Source organism: Barbus barbus (genome assembly GCF_936440315.1).
Source record: "Barbus barbus genome assembly, chromosome: 46".
Lineage (NCBI taxonomy): Eukaryota > Metazoa > Chordata > Actinopteri > Cypriniformes > Cyprinidae > Barbus > Barbus barbus.
In genome coordinates, this window is record NC_136724.1 from 3,460,611 (window position 1) to 3,480,098 (window position 19,488).

General features: G+C 39.3%; 2 protein-coding genes across 4 annotated transcripts in view; one reads left to right on the forward strand and one right to left on the reverse strand.

The window, feature by feature from the left end:
- LOC306865260 (WD repeat-containing protein 37) overlaps positions 1 to 3,628 on the forward strand; it is a 33,251-nt gene extending 29,623 nt beyond the window's left edge. For all 3 annotated transcript variants that reach the window (XM_079409774.1, XM_079409776.1, XM_079409775.1), the window contains 3 exons: positions 1,114 to 1,248; positions 1,592 to 1,706; positions 1,938 to 3,628. In XM_079409774.1, coding sequence (XP_079265900.1) covers positions 1,114 to 1,248; positions 1,592 to 1,706; positions 1,938 to 2,069 — 382 coding nt within the window. In that variant the 3' untranslated portion in view covers positions 2,070 to 3,628. The remainder of the gene's footprint in view (positions 1 to 1,113; positions 1,249 to 1,591; positions 1,707 to 1,937) is intronic.
- A 3,089-nt stretch (positions 3,629 to 6,717) lies between these two features.
- The window catches only part of LOC306865006 (double-stranded RNA-specific editase B2-like), a gene marked incomplete at its 5' end in the record, with an annotated part of 166,814 nt that continues 154,043 nt past the window's right edge, over positions 6,718 to 19,488 (reverse strand). The window contains 3 exons of the mRNA XM_079409336.1: positions 6,718 to 7,366; positions 10,131 to 10,312; positions 13,349 to 13,530. Coding sequence (XP_079265462.1) covers positions 7,187 to 7,366; positions 10,131 to 10,312; positions 13,349 to 13,530 — 544 coding nt within the window. The 3' untranslated portion in view covers positions 6,718 to 7,186. The remainder of the gene's footprint in view (positions 7,367 to 10,130; positions 10,313 to 13,348; positions 13,531 to 19,488) is intronic.

The window sequence follows — 19,488 nt, forward strand, 5'->3', positions numbered from 1 at the left end:
GCAGAGTTTAGTTCCAACCCTGCTCCAACTCACATACCATGTAGTTTTCAAATGAGCCTTAATAGCTTGATTAGCTGGATCTGGTGTGTTTATTTAGGGTTGCATCTAAACTGTGCAGGGCTTTGGCCCTCCAGGAACTGAGTTTGACACCCCTGGCCTAGACTATATACAACCTGCCCAACAATGTTCAGCATACCCACGTTGCCACTCTAGAGTGGCACCAAATCCTCCTGAACATTCGCTTAGTAGGGTTGGACTTGGGTCCTTAAGGCCAGTTCACCTTGTGCCGACAGAGTCAGACCAAATGCCAATTCAATCACCGAAAACAAGTCTAGACACCACAGGGTTGACACACCGATCAGACAAAACTCTATGAACATGTCTGTTTGACGGCGTCTGCTGGTGCATTGTGAATTGGCCTTTAGAAGTGACACTGATGATCGTCAGTCATAACTATTTGTTGATGATAAAATAATAGACTACCAATGGGAAGGCAGAAAGTGGAATTCACGTGATCTGCTTCCTGATCTGTTGGGTACTGCAAAGAATAAGACTGTGGAGATAATCACCTTGAGCACTCTCTAGTCACTCTGTACGGTAATTTGTCATGCCAGTAAAAGAGAGAGTCTATCTTGCTTTCAAAGAATACTTGAGTGCTGAGCTAGTTACTTTTAGGGGACTTGCCATTTTGCTGATGTATTTCATTCAAAGTCCCGTACGCCACACTTAATTCAGGGACAATCCCTGCTGGAGCGTTCTGGAGTTAAGTCTTGCTCAAGAACACAATTTTTACACAGCGAGATCGTGGTCTCTGTAATGCAGCATCCCACAACCTGGTTTCAGCAGTGACTCAAGATCAGGATTAAATGGGTGTCCTTCACATTAGCAGCCGAGATCCTTGAGCTTCTGCACCTTCCAGTTTCTACAGAGTTTCTACAGTTTCTACGGTTTCTACCATATTGTGCTGGTATCTTACGTATACTTCATGAAAACCATTCATGTTAGTGTTTGTTCAGGATGATATTTTTGGCCTTGAGGTGTTAAAGAGTGATTGGAGCATGTTTGATGTGTGTGTGCGCGAGGTTTTGTTGACAGGCTGTTTGTTTGTTTCAGCACCGTGACGTCAGCTGTGTTCACCGTGGGAGACAACGTGGTGTCGGGAAGTGACGATCGCACCGTCAAGGTGTGGGACTTGAAGAACATGAGATCTCCGATTGCTACCATCCGCACAGACTCAGCCGTTAATAGGTAAGAGCAGCAGGTTTGTGAGGTGTAAGACAGCTTCCTGAGACAACAAGCAGAGACAACACAGTGCTTGCTTTAGAAAGTTCTGGGAAATTCAGAATATCTTGATATAGAGGCATAAAGTTTCTCAAAGAATGAAGTCAAGTAAGGCTTTATAAATGGCAACATCTTGTTTAAATCAAGTGCAATAGATGCTGTTCGCATAAAGTGTTATTTTGTAAATCGTTTAACCGATGGGAGTGAAAGAGCGACGAGGTAAGCTTTCTGCATTTGGTGTAAATCGATGCTGCTTATTTCTTTACATTTAATTGAGTTTATTGATTGATTTTCTGTCTGTAACCTGCAGGATAAGTGTCTCAGCGAACCAAAGAATCATTGCCCTGCCACACGACAACAGGCAGGTCAGGCTGTTCGACATGAATGGAGTCCGTCTAGCCCGTCTCCCACGGAGCAACAGACAGGTACGTTTCATTCAGAGTGGAGCTTTTATTATCTTTCGTTTCTGCTCCATGTTTGTCAGGTTGGCTCGCACTCTTTAACCACTAGGCAGTTCCTTTTGATTATTTTTCTTTTTTCTTTCTGGTTCTTTTTTCAAAAAACTAGGTTTTGTGCCACATCACTTTAACTACTGCTTTAGCAGGTTTTGTACCTTTTTTATGTGTCCTGACAACCAAATTGCATTTGACACGCAGGGCCATCGGCGTATGGTGTGCTGCTCTGCCTGGAACGAGGAGAACCAAGTTTGCAATCTGTTCACCTGTGGCTTCGACCGCCAGGCCATCGGCTGGAACATCAACATCCCTGCCCTGCTGCAAGAGAAGTGACACGCTTAACACGGCCCAATCACGACTGAACACGTTCGTCAGTGCCACACCTGCAGTAGATTTTAAATGACACATTCACATTGTGTGTGATCAGACGTTTTTCATCCCAGTTGGCGGCTACGGTCACTCTCCCATATCTTCTGATGTCTGTGGAAAACTTAATTTCATGGATATTCTGCATATCTAGCCCTGCGCTGTCTGCTCTGAGGTCATATAGTGTGGTGAACTTCCTCCCAGTCTTGTTACCCCAATTTTACATGTTTGCATGAAACTGCAACTTGTGAATCCTGCGAGACTTACAAATCTTACAGTTTTGCCGAAGCGTTCGTTCACGGCCTGCCGCTGTTACACAAGTAATTTTTCACTTAAGTGGTATTTTTGTTGTGCAATTTTCTTTGTACAGATGACTTTTTATTTTATGATCGCATTTTATTTCCTTTCGTTTTGTATAGAGTTCTGCTTTGCTTTTTATAGAGATGAGATGTGCAAAAGAAACTTAAAGCACACTGCCTTTGTGAACGGAAATCGGCAATCGCATTTACGGATCCGCACCTCCGTGATGTTCTGATTGCCGTTCAAGTGGCCAATCAGCTTCTGTGAGTATTGCCGCAGTCCATTTGCATGACAAACCCACCTCTCCTGTCAAATATGTGAAGCAAAATGCTGTATAATTGCTGTGTAATCTTGTTCACCCTACGAAAACGATAAAAAACAACGTATTGACTGTTTTATGGAGCCCTACGTTTGATGTTCACTTCCATTTCAAGGGCTTTCAAGTTGTGTAGATAGTAAATATTTGAATCAACGCATCTGAATTCAGAACAAGTTTGCGTGTTGCTTGCTGCTGTAGTTTTTAAATTGAAGAGTTGTTTGCGGCAGCGAGTTTTCGATATTGTAAAATTCGTCGATAATCATCGATCCAAATGTGAATGCCTGGCTCGGTGTGATCTGCTGATGCTTGAAAGGCTTCCTGATGTACTTTGGACTTCTTGTGATGTGTGAACCACTGTGCATAGCCGTATCTACAGAAACCTCGCTTGAATGACCTGCGACATTCGTCAATAGTCCTTAAATGGACGCTCTTCCATCATTGTGTTACAATTGGTATCGTTACTGCATTACTGGGCTTTCGCCAGAACTGCGCTAGAGGTCTTAGTGGAAAGTGTAAGTTGTTAGCTCTAACAAAGAGATGTTTATTATGCGATGTGTATTCGTGTGATATCCATGTTTAATGGACTTTATTTGGCTTTAGAGTTGAAATGTACGCCAAGACGCATAGAAAACACTCATCTTTTATCCAGCTGTCTAACAACAACGCATATGACCCATCAGAACGTCCTTTAAAAATGAGTCTGAGCTCCAACATTTTAGTTGTCTTTAACTTGATAGAATGTTATGTGGGGTATTCTGTATTGAGCCATTTAACTTTTTTTTTTATTTGAAAGCAACTTAATTTGCTGTATTGGAGAAACGTATTGCATCATATAATAATGTAGAGATATAGCATCAAAATCATTCACTGCTGGGCTTCAGAATAAAGTGAAGATGTATTTCAACGATCACGTTGTTTTGATTGAATCTACAAATTAAGTTAATATTCTGTGAACAAAAAATGCTGATATTACTATATATGACCCTGGACCACAAAACCTTAAGTCGATGGGGTATATTTGTAGCAATAGCCAAAAATGCATTGTATTGGTCAAAATTATAAATTTTTCTTTAATGTCAAAAATCATTAGGATATTAAGTAAAGATCATGTTCCATGAAGATATTTAGTCAATTTCCTACTGTAAATATATACAAACTTAATTTTTGATTAGTAACATGCACTGCTAAGAACTTAATTTGAACAACTTTAAAGGTGATTTTCTCAATATTTCGATTTTTTTGCACCCTCAGATTCTAGATTTTCAAATAATTGCATCTCAGCCAAATATTGTCCTATAAAACCATACATCAATGGAAAGCTTATTTATTCAGCTTATTAAATTATTATAAATACATTATTATAAATATTAATAAATCTCAATTTCCAAAAATCGACCCTTATGACTGGTTTTGTGGTGCAGGGTCACATATATACACACATAGGTAACACATGTATAATGCATTTTAAAGGGTTATTATAATTCATTATGTGCATTGTATTACATTATATCTTGTCGTAAATAATTACAACCAAATTTAAAATGCATAGTGTAACAGTGAATTGATAAAATATTATACATTGTGTTATAATACATTGTACACACAGTTAATACATCATAAGGTGCATTACAAGGCATAATTAATGCATTAAAACTACTTGTATAATGCTTTATACATACAGGCTTGAAGTAAAGTGTTTTTTTTACAGCAACAACAAACAGAATCAAGTCAAAGTATAACACAACATTTTTGTTTTTATTCACATAAACATTCACTTTTAACTCAAGTGCAATGCACACACCTTAGCAGCATATGCTTTTGGGTTAAAATTTACACTTTATTGAGAGATATCTTTAATGTATCTTTTTTTTTTTTTTTTTTTTTTTTTTTTTTTTTTACAAATTTTTACAAAATGTACAATCATTAGTACAATATTGCCATTAAATCATGCCTTACGACTGAATTACTTGAAATGTAGTTTTGTCTGGGGCTTTTAATGTTTCTGTTGTAATGAAGAAAAAAAGGTCAACTCGGACATAAAACAAATGTTGCAAAAAAAAAAAGTGAAACAAGTACATATAAGACACACGTGCAATAACAGTCTTTCCAATTATATCAATTTCAAACTGGGATGTCAGTGTGGTGGAAATAACTATGAAACGGATCGTTCCATTCAATATCAAGTTGAACCTTTTAGAAATTTTTGGGAATAAAATAAATCCAGATAATGGAAAGAAGCCAAAGGTAGGTAATGCTGGGTTACATATTTCGATCTGTCAGTTTCCCCGTCTTTCTATTGATATTCTATTTCTATTAGTAGACAAAAATGATCACATTTAAGCTGGGATGGATTCATTATTTAAAATCTATATATAACATCAGACATTAAACTGGGGGCAGAGAAAACCTTAAATATATTTGCCTCCACTAGGTGTCCCTGTAACATCTTGAGCTGTTTGTAAAGGGGTGGATACATGACATCTCAGCAAAGGTTGACAAAGTGGCATTTGAAAATACATACTGAAAGCTTATGAAAAACAAAAACACGTGCTGTGATAATATACTCAAAACAGTAATGAACTATGCAAAGAAAGGAATCAACCGATAAATGTTGCGAGTCAATTAAAATATAATATGACTGTTTGTATACAATAAACATCTTCACAGACAAATAGTGATAACTTGACGAAATAATTCAAGGTTGAAGCACGCATACTAAACCACAGAATAGCGTACATCTAAATCAAAAAGACATGAATGAGATGCATCTGTAAATTAAATAAACGAATGCAGGAGAATCATTGGTTAAACCTCGGTTAAAGTGGCATGCGTTTCAAAGGTTGGGTTGAGCTTTACGGAGCAATTTGTAATGTGCTCGGTTTGTAAATGAATCCATTAACTACAAATTACTCCATAATCACGGATCTCTACTCGCACCCTTAACTCCATTTTCTTTTCGTCTTTTGTGCCTACATGAAACCACCGACGTTTCCCTTTCTTTTTACGCAGGTCTCTGCCCGGAACACAATGTGTAAAGATACAGCACTGACACACAAAGAGAAACCAGCTGAGAAATGACAGGTCATCGGTGAGCGGGATTGAGGTATTAAAGCAGCAAGCTGTCCCTGCTCAAAAAACGGGGTGTCGTAATGGCACCATTTACATTAGCTTGTCACCATTACCTCTAACCTGCACACCTGAAATGGAGCTGAATTAACCTGTCTTTGCAATGTCAACCCCTACTGTTTTTCGTTCCCTCTTTTTTCCCATTTTGAAGCTGTACTGATAAACCAAAGGCAAAGGAGAGAGAGGAAAATGAGGGACGCATCACTCTGACAGGACCTCTAATTGGACAGTGTGTCGGAGCTCTTCAGGGGCAGGCCATCCGGAAACGGGCAGATAATGACAAGACGGCGGCTGCCTTTCACTTTGGCGAAGGTTAACACACACACACACGTTTGAATGACGGCTACAGGAGAGCCGTCAGTGGAGAGAGAGAGCGAGAGGTGACCATCTTGTGAGAAAATTGTCCCGGTTTCTCACATTTCCCTTTGTTGTCGATTCCGTAGCTGGTAACCCTTGTTTTGCCAAAAGTCTCGCGAAAGCTACATACATTGTTTCTCTGAACAAAGCACCCCTTAAGGGTAACCTTAACCTTCCATGTTTTTGGTTTTTAAATACTGATGGACAAATCAAAACACTATCGTTCTATGTTTTAATCAAATGTCAAGGATGGGTATGGGATCTTCGAGTAGGGCTCGCTGCAGCCCACAAGATCCATGGGGATATAGGTAGGTTTAGGGGTGGAGATGGGTAGGTTTAGGGATCAGGGGGTGGAGATGGGTAGGTTTAGGTATATGTAGGTGGGAGGAGTTGGATCTGGATCCAACCACGCTCCCTGGATCTTGTGGGCTGCAGCGAGATGCTCCTCAGGAGCTTTCACAATGTCGGAACATTATCAGTACGTGATTTTTTTTTTTTTTTTTTTTTTTTTTTATATATATCAGTTAAGCGCAAATCCCTCCCCCCTCAGTCTATGTCATTGGTCAACCCCATCACAAAGTCAACCTGACTAAAAGTACAGACTTTTGGCAGGGATTTAATTGCAACAAATAGTAATGCTATCTACTGGGGATGCACTTCCTAAAGCTAAGTTCCTCAGGTTCAGGTTAAGGGTTAGTATTCAGCATTGTGACTGGTTTGTGCTTTACTGGTCTGTAAAAAAAACACTAACTCTACCCTTCCCCTACAGAAGCCACGAAAGGCAAGGTACTTCCGTGCCTCATCCTTACCTTGGTAGCAACATTTTACGAGAGTTTGACAGAACAAGGTTTACCACATAGTCGCGACTCCTGTCATCTCCCTGTGGAGATTTTTTTGGCAGTGGGATGTTGTTGACTTTAGGGGTGAGATAGGGCTTCTGTGGCGACTGGTTGCAAGGTGAAGGTGGTTTTTGGTGACAAGGTCAGGCTTCCGAACTCAAAGTCAGAGTGAAGTTTTCCTGCTCAGGAGGTTTTCTGACCCAGGTCCCTAATCCTGCTTCCTGTAGACCCTTCAACCACTGCAGTTTCACAGTCTGGTAGGTGCCGGCCGCCTGCTTCGCTTCACAGTACAGCGGTGTACCACTCGTCCCACGGACCACCAGCTATAGGGAGAGGAAACAAAAGGAAGAATGAAGGAAGAATAGGATGGGACAGACAGAAGAGATGGTGAGAGTGCAAAACAAAACGAATGAGCCGGCACAAACGTGGCGTTTGAGCAGCTGTGTAATCTCTCCATTTAAATTTCACAAGCAATTGAACATTCTCCGTGCTTTTGTGCATTTCTTTGTCGCACACTCACACACACGAAAAAAAACAGTGTGAGCAAAAAGAGGGAGCGGTGAACGGAGGGGCTCGGAGAAAAGAAAAGTTTCTTTGGAGATTAGCGTGTGTGCTCTTGCGTCCCTGACTGCGCGTGCTGAGCGTTTGCCATGGGAGGCCGCTCAAGTGCTTTTCAAGATGATTACCATTTCCACAGTCATTAGACTTTAACTGCCAGCATTTGGTACAGCAGCCGGCATCTCTCCCATACATTTACATGATGAGGGCCTAATTCTGCCCTACGCTTTTTTCCATCTCATAACAAATGGGAGCTGTCTGTTGTGGTTAATAAAAACAGAATTATTCATCTTCAACTAGTTCTTTATATTGACCTGAGAAAATGCCACTGGAACTGGGTTGGTAATTGAAAGGTCCTAGGTTTCAACTCTGCAAGGGTCCATTGACTATGACCTTGATCGAGATCCCTAACCTCAAACTGCTTGCAGTAAGTGAACTCTAAAGATACAGCGTTTCTAAGATGTGGCTAAACATTTTTCCCAAGTTATGGCATCCCTGGTGACCGGGCAGTACATCAAAAGCACAGTGACTTCTGATTTATTGTGAATCAAGCGTGAATGGGACTTAGTCACCATGAAATGAATATTGATGATTAACTTCACTCCTCCCTCGCAATGAACTCTTCTCTGATGACGTGTGCACTGGGGTGAGGACAGGACTCATAATCCCTTCCCTCCAGCAACCTGTCACTCACATGAGATTGCGTCTTTATTGTTTGCTAATTGTCGCAATCAACTCCCAATGGGCAAAATTAAGTCCCACCCTAGATTCTTTCCTTTGTTTGTGAAGCCAGTTCATACATCACAAATAGGGGATCTTGTATATGCATCAAAAGACGATCACAACTTAAGGCTATGTTCGTAATGGAGCACTAGTGTTCTGGATACTGCACAGTATGTACTGAACACTGCATACTTTTTAAGATGGCACATGGTACATGATGAACGTTTGACTGTAGTGCTAACATAATTTGGTTAGTGGCATTCAAGTAGCATCTCGAAGGAACCTTTTCATAGTTCTTAGAACTATTGGCGGAAGTACCTGCTTTTTGGCGTGTTCGCACCACAGGAACTAGGAATGGTTTTAGTTTTAGGAACTCCGTTTGGGGGAACTAAATTAGCTCCTACATCGGAGTATGGTTTAAAACGGTTCTATAGGAACTACTGACATAAATGTACGCTGATTGGCCAAACGCATACGAAACACAGGCTACCCGGCATTTTTAAAAAGCCATGTAAAAATAGTTACTCCACAAGCATGGAAAACAGTGATATATGGGATTTAGCTACCTGTTATCTGTAGTGTTGTTCTTTTCTCAGCCTTGATATGTAACACTCGAAGTTTCTATCGGAGATTTAGTCACATTTTCATGTTCTTCAATCGCGTAAATTGTGCATTTACATTCCATCTCCGTTATCGCGAAATCCACGACACAAAACAAAAACATCTCCGATCACCGCGTCCTCCATTCACCAGTTGTTGACATTTGAAAATGTCACGAATAAAGACGTCGCTGTCGGCCGCTTCAGAGTTCCTGCTGCCGGTGCGAATGCAACCAGGAAAACGGCCTGAGGGGGAAACTGTTTTTTTAGGAACCACCATACTGGGGTGTTTCCCAAAGGAAAATATGGTCCTAAGTTCTGTCGTTACAAATAGAGTTCAAAGGAACTAACGACAATAGTTAGCTAACAATGCTTTTGGGAAATGCACCCCTGGCTAGTTCCTAGAACTATGCAATGCAAAAGCCCCTTTGGAAATAAATCTGGTTATTTCTTCAGTTTACACTAATACTAGCTATAGTGCCCCTGCTGGCAACACTGAGAATGCAATGCCTACTTTATTTTAGTTATGAATTGTTTTAACACAAAATGTAATGTAATGTATTTATGTCAAGTCACTTAATAATTTAAGATGTAAACACTATCAGTGAGTACGAAAATGGATATCGTCTGGATTGTTGCTAAATTTGAATTTGAACTTACTTTTTGACCATTAAAAGTATGTTCTCTATTAGGGGTAGGGAACGCTGATCCTGGAGGCCGGTGTCCCTGCGGAGTTTAACTCCAACCCTTATCAAACACACCTGAAACAGCTAATCAAGGTCTCTGCAGGATGCAGTTAGGTATTTTTTTCCCCAGGCTTTTTCAGGGTTGGAGCTAAACTCTGCAGGAGAGTGGCCCTCCAGGATCAACGTTCCCCACCCCTGTTCTATATAGTACAAATATGGGTTGCATGAATGAAATTCGGACACACTACATCTACCATGTCCTTACTGTCATGTGACCTACAGTACCAGTGTCAGCCGTGTCACTTCACTGCCTTTCATAAATCAATTCCCTTGGTCTCATGGGATAGTAAATTGTCCATCAAACTGCACATTCCAGAATCTCAGTGGAAGTGGTAGGTCATCCGGGTATATGTTTTTCGAATACCATTTCGGACATACTTCTGTTTTTGTGTACCGTTTTTCACCTGCTTTATAGTATGGAAGTATTCAAATTCTAATGCAGCATGCCAAGGTGAGCTCACCTTGCGATAGAGTCTGATCCAACGTGCAAAAAGCGCATGCTTGCAAAGTCTGGATGGAGCCCCGGAGTCTCTTCTCTTCCCAGTAGATGCGTTGAGTACCTCCAGTTGGGTGTCAACTACCGTCCAATTGACACTGTAACACACGGACTTCCCCTGCTGCCTGCAGTCGCTGTTGCTCAGGCCTTTGTATAGGAGAAAAGAGAGGGAGCGAAAGAAAGCAAGACGGGTAAGAAAGAGCACTCGAGGGAGGTTCTATTTAGCATGTGATTGCTGGAGTGTTTCATTAGCAGGCGAGCATGTCTCTGTGTCGTCTGTGCTATCTTTGAGGTAAACACTGGTTCCAGGCACAAAGGATCTCTCGGGCTCCTCAATCATTGCCGCATCACTACACCAATTAGCATGGCATTCTTTCTTTCTTAAAGTGGAGAGCATCATAGCATGCCCATGTACTGTACTGCTGACTTGTGAATGCTATATGTGAGACACAATGGCGTTTTAGTGCGGTAGCACATTTGTTAAACGGCGGAGAGTGTTGATACAGGAGAGAAATTTGATATGGAAGACAACTGTGCTAATCTTTACTGCAAAGTCTAAATGAATATTCACAAAATGAATTTGTTTAACAAAACTTGCTATCAGAGGACTCCCCTTTAAGCAGCCTTAAAGGGATAGGTTACCCAAAAATGAGGAATGTGACGACCCCCCCCCCCCCCATATCCTGATAAAGAGCAACTTGGTCATTGTGTAATATATCAATTTTTGTTTTACACAGTATAAAGTCATACACATTTGGTAAATGACAGCATTTTCATTTTTGGTTGAACTATTCCTTTAATCCTCCAGCAAATCTCAGATTCTCTATTCAGTGCATCTACACAGGTGGAATAAATGGTCTGCTATAATAATGTGCATATCCTTTTATGCCGTAACGCAGCTGCTTTCTCAAACCTTCGCTCACTTATTCACAGTGTCATTTCATACTCTGCATTCGGTTTATCCCTATATGCCTGTAATAGTGCATTTAATTTGTATTTTACCTCAAGCAGGCTTCATCATTTACTGTCAGTCACAATGTTGTCGTCTATCCATCATCCAGAGTATTTTACACAAGACGCTGCTAAATGTGATCACTGTGTTTGACATACGGCTACTCTTAAGTGCCACTTCATATCTTCTAAAAGTGATGTGCTAAAGTATGTGACCTGTATTTAAAGGACATCCTCAGTAAAGTCATACACGGTCTCATTTTTGCTAACAAAAATCAGGTTAGATAGAATCATGCAAGAGTTTCGCAGTACTATGTTTACCATCTAGACACGGCACTTTTACCAATACGAGTCTCTAGTATGGAACATTTGTCCAATTGCTAGTTAAGTCTGGTTAATACTGGTGAATTCTTTGTTGCTGGAGAAGCAGGTGAACCAGCACAACTGAGCTGGTGAAGCAGACTGACTAGCATTATACTAGTAAAGCCTGTTGATAATGAAAGTCTTACTGCTTAAGATAGTTATGTAATTTGATTAAGCTAATTAAAGGTGTGCTCAGTAAGTTCTGTTGTTTAGTAATCTGTTACTAGCTTTTCTTTTTTTGAGTAGTTCTCGACTATATACTGACACCTACTGGCCTGGATGTATGAAGTTTGTTTACCAACCGCTCCTGTTTCACAAAGCAGTCTTTTGTTTTATTCCTTTACTTTCTTGTACATAAACAATACATTGATAGATTCAGTCTAAAAGGATTTACATGCATTGTTGAAGCTGGCTGTAGCATAGCTTGCACCAGACTTTATTTTTCACCCATACTCATTCTGTTTGGACCAGTAGATTGCAACCTCCATCATGCAGAATAAAACTTTTTTTTTCTTGAAGACGAATATATCCAGAGTTTTCATCTCATGTACTGTGTATATATTTCTCAACCTTTAAGCACCTTCATATTCACACATTTATTAAATATACCTTATTTGTAAACATGCTATTGTTTGGAGCTTTAATCTAACATTTGCATTATAAAATGCAACCTGCATTTAGTAAAACACAATTTAATGACCTCCCCTGTGCATAAGTAAAACTAAATAATGAGTCAATAATATACAAATAATGAGTCACAGGAAAAGTTTGAAGGAAACACCAGTCATTTTTATTTTCCCTCAAGCTGTCTTCATTTACTGTCACTAATGATGTTGTCTATACATCATGCAGAGTATTTTACATAAGAGTGCTGCTAAAACACTAAATGTGATGTTGTATTTAACATAACGCTCAGATGCTTTAGCACAGCAGACATATTAAGCGCAGATATGACCACTGAGGACAGCCTCACTTTAGCTTCCTGACTGAAGGGGTCATTTGCTTCCCTTACGATAAGAGATCTCGGCCGCTTCTTGGGAACTCTGCGTCCTTTATGATGGCGATGCCTAAAATAACCAGCCCATTTTCCCCAACAAGAGAATCCAGACAAAGGAAGAGAAGCTCATCAATGGTGGTCAAAGGGGCCGTGCCGGAGACGTGCGGCCCACTGGGTGTGAGAGGAAGAGTGAATGCATCGCTCTCCTCTTCAATGGCAGCGATAAGGTGTTTGATGAGATTGATTTGGAGGATGGGTAGATCCAATAGAGCAGTCCGTCTGCCATACTGAGGCTCAGGAGAGCAGTTTAACAAAGTGATAGAGCGAGACAGAGTGTCCTCCATGCGCATAAGGTCACGTCTGCTAAAGCACTGGCAAGCTCTTAGGTTTAACAGTGCATTCAAGCCATATATTTTATTAATATGCGTGTTCCCTAGGAATCAAACCCACAACCTTGAGTTTGCTAGTGTAACTGGTTTGAATCCCACTCTGAGCAGTGCAACTAGGACCAGAGTCAACTGGCATGGTGTGCCAACAATTCGCTAGTGAGCATCTTGAGGCTAAGGGAGTGAGGTTTACAAGCACAGCTTTTACTACTTGGCCTCTATTACTCTCACACTATCTTTAGCTCCCATGCCGATTGATGACATCTTTAGCTCCCATGCCGATTGATGATGGTTAGAATCCCAATTGGAGAGTTGTGAGTGAGACCAGTTACGCTTGTATCCTGCTCTACAGGGATCTACAGGTCAGCAGTGACCTTCAAAATTTTATAATGCCAACTGACCAAAAAAAGCACGGCTGTTAACTCTGTTGTTAAGAGTCTAGCTAACATTTAGAAGACTAATAAGGAAAAGGTTTAAAGGACATACCGCTCAGTAGAGGCTGGTTACGGTGGTAGCAGGTGGGCAGAGGCCCGACTCTCTCCAACCTGTGGTTCATCATCCTGGAGAAGTGACCTGTGTGTCTCAGGCTGCCCACCGTCAGGCTGTACAGATACACCGGCTCCACGAAATGACTAAGTAGCGCCCCCTGTAGGCCAAGTACATTCCACCTGTAGAGAGTGCAGAGGGGTTAGGAAAGGTGTATATTCTGTCCACGAACAGCCTATTTAAGGTTCAGTCTCATAAGAGATATTTCAGCGGAATTCCATGTACAAAGAAAGGTCCATGGTCTGTTTTTCAGTCGTGTGGTGATGTATGAATCTCAGCTCACACAGAATGTGTGTTAATGGCAAGATTCTGGCCATGAAACGCCCATTTAAAGTGCCCCTATTATGCCATTTTGAATATTGCTATTCGTACAGTGTGTAATGTAGCTGTATATGAATGTAAACGTTCTGCAAAGTTGTAAAGTCGAAAGTGCATGATAAAGTTATTGTCTCCCAAAAAGAAAGATTCAACTCTGCCTAAACAAGTCACCAGTAATTTTCCATGATGGCTACACATCACGTGGTATCACATTTGCATAATGCCCGCCTATGTTAGATTGGCTAGCCGCAAACAACTTGAACACTGTAGCTTGTTCATGTGAATAACCTCATGTCAAGAAGACACTTTGATGTGAAAGTAAATTTGTTTTCACTTCTGAAAGATGAGGCTGCAAAGAACCAGTGGTTAAAATGCATTTTTTTACACTGTACCAAACACTTACACTGTACAAAACACTTCTGAAAGATTTCATTTGGACCAGCTGGCTCCACTAAATCAAAACCTGGATGTATGATATATAATAGATGTTTATATTTTCTATCAAACATTCAAAATACGGAACTATGGCAATGGGCGTAACCTTTCCGACACGCGCTGTACGCAGTAGACCAATCACAGCAGACTGGGCCATCTGACCAATCATCGCAGAGTAGGCTCACGGAAAGGATGGGTTTAGTGAGAGTGAATCTTACAATTGCTTTGAACGAATCGTTTAAGAATCGTTGGAAAATTAGGTGATATTGTAAGGATTACAGAACCTCAGACACTTTGAACTCCTGAGATGGACAACACACACACACAGTGCATTAACATACAGACATCTGTCTCCACACCCCACTGAGAGAGAATACAAGAAAATGCCTCTCTCACATATGCATCAGTTCCTTTCCATCACCCATCCTTCCCTTCACTCAGAATGATCAATAGAAGAATGTAATATTCTACATTAATGCAAGTGTTATTTACAGTCATGTTTGGTATCATTTGAATTGTCTCAGGGCGACTGTCACAATGGTCTCATTCTTATAAGAAGTAAACTAAAAGGTAATACAAATCCTAAGAGTTCAGAGACATTTTGCATACTGTAGAGGGCGGACCAACATAGTGGTTTTCATGCAAATTACCTTCTGTCCCAAAAGGTGCCAACTCGACTTGATTAAATTGCAAATTACAATTGTTAGTTCCTGTCTCGAGTTTGGGGGATGTTTATTCTGGTCTGAAGTACTTAAAGAAATTTGGCAAAAGGATCAGGGCGATTCTGTAACCAGAAGCCCGTAGTGATGGTCTCAATGCTCACACTATGTATTTCTATAAAGTCAGGTATGCATTCTTTACTCATAGATTTATCTTTGAGAATTCGATGTTTTGTATTGATATGATTTGATCTCTTTGAATTGCTGTGGAATTGACATAATACATACAATATTTACCTGACTGATAATAAATTGTTACATTTGACCTTATTCTGTTTTACTCTGTAATTATTGACTCTAGTAGATTACGTTGCATCCTTGTTAAAGACATGAGCAACCGAATGAACGAGTAAATATAAAGTCAAGAGTTAACTAGAATAATCAAATATCAGAATAATAAATTAGAAATGGACAAGCAATCAATTTGTATTTCAAGTTAAATACGAGGTCATAATAACATGGAGTCAGATTAAAGTTTAACTTAAACTGAAGAACTTTGCACATTTGGAAAGACCGAGCACGCAGGAAACCTTCATCCACCACCGGAAACCTTCCTTGGGCCGGATGGGTGGAGCCTTACAATATCAAATGCATATTTTGATAAAACTAAAGCATTTTTGACCTTGAATGCATGTAAACCTATTATATGAGACTCCCAAAACAATATTAGGAACCTTAAAAATGGCATAATAGAGGCACTTTAAGGTTCGGAGACCTTAGCGAAATTTCAGCAAAATTTTGTGGGCAAAGAAAAGTCCATTGCCTATTTTTAATAATGTTACGATGAACAACTCGCACAGAAGTCACTTTCAAACCAAACGGCTTTCAACGCCAAGAATCAGCTTGATGGGAAATCTTTCATGCTTATGCAAAATTCCAGATCAAGTGGATTCCTATGAAAATAAATAATTAATTATTAAATAATGAAATAATTTAGTATCTACACAGCATTAAAAGTATAGATAGATAGATAGATGGTGTTGCATTTGATAACAGGCTAAATTCAGAAGGCACAATCTCACCAGACAGAATAAACATTTTGTTTTTAACCTCAGAGTGCAAGCTAATGTATTTATGAAAAGCGCAATCATTTACAAATATTAAGCAGCTAATTTTTACATCATTGTTCTTTTGCTTAATTAATGCCTCTTTATCATGCCGGTAATGATTGCAGGCTCCTCTCGCTCTCTGTTCATCCCTGTTCATGACTAATAAGCCATTATAGTTTTTGCTTTCCCAAGCAGTCAATTAACATGAGCTGCTTTTCAAGAGCCCAGCATCTCAAATATGGATCTGTTTACCTGAGCAACAATCTGCTTGTGGAATCTCCTGCTTATCCAGACAAAATGATTTTTTTATTCTCTCCCTTTCTGTCTCGGATTCTACCAAAACAGGAACGATCCGGCCTTGCAATATTAATTTACCCAGGAGGCAACGCTGTGAATTAGAAACATCTTTTAATTCTCTTGCAAGAAAAGCCATCTGGCTGCTGTAGAAATGTAACGGTGGGAGCCTCCCTCGTACCCTCCTCCTAACCTCCCTCACCCCCCATCCCGCTCTCTCCCAGCACCCCCTCCTGTGCTGTAAAACGGCAGGCCATTAAAGTAATGTGTTCATCTGCATAAAACTCAAATGGAATATGACGGATCATATTCACAGGCATGCCATTTATGCCTTCAATTAAAGCACTCATCAACTTAATTAAACATCCACTCCACTCAATCAGCTCGGCATACCTTACTGCCTCTGAACATCAACAACACCTATCATAACTCTGCAAAAGATTTCTGTATCAAGTCCAGGCTCAGAAATCAATCAGGGGAATCTCCTACACTTACACCATTATGATTCAGAAATTACGACAAATACCTTGTCATAATTTTAATATTTTATGAGTTAATATATTGCACAATATTTCTGGCCTATTTAAAATTTTTTCTGCTGTATATATTTTTTGGTAAGACTTTAGGGACCAATTCTCATGATTAACTAGTTGCTTATTAGCATGCATATTACTAGCATATTGGCCGTTTATTAGTACTTATAAAGCACATATTAATGCCTTATTCTACATATTTAAAATCACTTAATGCTACCTAATGCCTAAACTTAACAACTATTAATAAGCAGCAAATTGGGATTTTATTAAGGCAAATGTCATAGTTAATAGTGAGAATTAGTTCCCAAACTAAAGAGTTTTTATTATTTTTATTGGCAATGCTTTACAATAAAGTTCAATTTGTTAACAGCAATTAACTACATTAGTTAACATGAACTAACACTTTACTTAAATGCATTAAAACTACTCTTATAATGGATTATGCATAAAGGCTTTATTATGCATTGTAATGCACCTTATAATGATCTTTATGATCTTAAGAATAATTATAACCACAGTTATAATGCTATTCACTGTTACACCTGTAGAAAAACTAAATGTGACAAACTAACCTTCAAATATTGTAATGCATTTTAACTTTGGTTACAGTTATTTATAATGGCTTTAAGTAAAGTGTTACCAAATAATCTTTTACAACATTTATTAATCTTACATAGTCGTTTTCAGCATTTACTAACTTTATTAGAATTAAAAGCTGTATCTGTTAATTTGATTTAAAACAAAAAAAAACTGTTCATTGTTAGTTCAAGAAAATTATTATTATTTTGGTTTTTTTTGCAGTAGGGTTCCATTATTACAGAATAGCTTTCCTGTGGCCAAACGGAGGCAGTGGAGGAGCACAGGAGGGTGAGATGGAGGATAATGATGTGAGGTCAGGGAAGATGATGAAGGGATGAAAAAAATGAGTGCGACTAAGGATGAAAAAGAGGGTGAGCTGGTTGAGGGCAGTGGAGATGAATGGAGTTGGTCTATAAGGGACTATAAGGACTCTAAACCTCTTTTCCAGCCTGCTCTTGATGGTGACCTTGATCAACGGCCCCTCTGAGTTGTGGGCTCAACAAAAGAGCGGGATAACTCAACGGGATAGAAAATGGAAAAGGAGTGTCACTCAGAAAAAAAGATCTGGATGCTCTATTTTGTCTTATTCTGTGTGTTTTTTTTCTAACGTAATTACTTTAACCCTGCACCATGACCTAGCCAGATAGAATCAGACCCTTGTGGTCCTGGCCGATGCAATCTGATTGGTCAAATTAATGGCCCAGGGGATAGAGCTTCACCTTAATGTGACTCTGTGTCCCTGTGCCCAGTCTAACATACACACATTACATGCAGGTCTGGGGGATTCACGGGTCTAAAAGATACTGGTAGGAATTTGTCAACTGCATTTGAGTATCGTGTCTGTTGTAATTGTGTAAAATGCTCCCTATTGGCAGGGAATGCAAATGAAGAACAGCTTGCTAGAAATAAAAAAGTCTGTTTGGGTATTGAAAAGAGCATCTGCTAAGCTCCACCCCTTAGATACAGTTACTATGCACTGAGAAGTGTGCAGACTACAGGGAATCTCTCGAAAATATGCACAGGTCACAAAGAAAAACAATAAGAAATTGTATTTGTGGGAAGAAAATTGAGATTTTTAAAAGAAGATCTTATTTGCCATGTGAATTTATACATTTATACAATTTTCCAAAAATGTCATATGTGGTTGTTTACTTTAGTCAACATAAATGCAAACATTTATGAATAATTATAGCAATTCTCCTTATTTTTCATATTATTTTTCTTATTCTTAAAGTTATTTTTATTTTATATTACAATATTATATATTTCTTACTCTTAACATCTTATGGCATATATTTACTGAAAGTATTGTCTTCTTTAATCAGCATAAATTAAATGCAAATATTTATAACAATTCTCATTATTGTAATAGGGGATAACAAAAACCTGATTATGAAAACTCATGCATCATTTATATTTTAATCAATTGATACTGGACAGAATGTTTTTGTTGTACTGCCGGTAAGTTATGCTGTTTGGAGAAAAAACAAAAATCATTTTTTTCAGTAAATACAGTATTGCAGCTATGATAATCTAATGAGAACTGCCACTTAGAAAATTACAAAATAAATGTCAAATTGAAGTGGACATGCTTATTGTAATACAAATAATGCCACAAAGTAAAAAAAAAAAAATAGATCTAAAACCAACTTTATGCAAACCAATTTCAATGTTTTAATCATTCTAGTCCAAAGGACATTTTTGGAATTAAACTCCATATTAACCCAAAATCCATGACATTAATTGATCATAGCCTTGACTTCTGTTTAAATGTGTGTAACAGTACAGGTAATCAGACACATTCACAATCACACTTCTCAGGTTGTCAAAGCTCATATAAACAGACAGAAGTCAACTGATGGTGGTAATTAAATTAAGCATATGGCAGGCAGCTCAAACACAGCTGAGTGTGTTAGAGACGAGTAAGTGTGTGTGTGTGTGTGTGTGATCTCTGGGCAGTGCGATTCACACATTTATAGAAGGTGTGGACTTCGTGTCAATGAAACAGAAGTGCGAAAGCAACACTATGTCTGAAACTGCAGTAAATCACACTCTCTATGTGAAATGCCTCAGCAAATATCCATCCGCTCACATCACCTGTTACACTACCCGCAGTGTCATTCTGACACCCAGAAAAGCTCTGAGGGCCT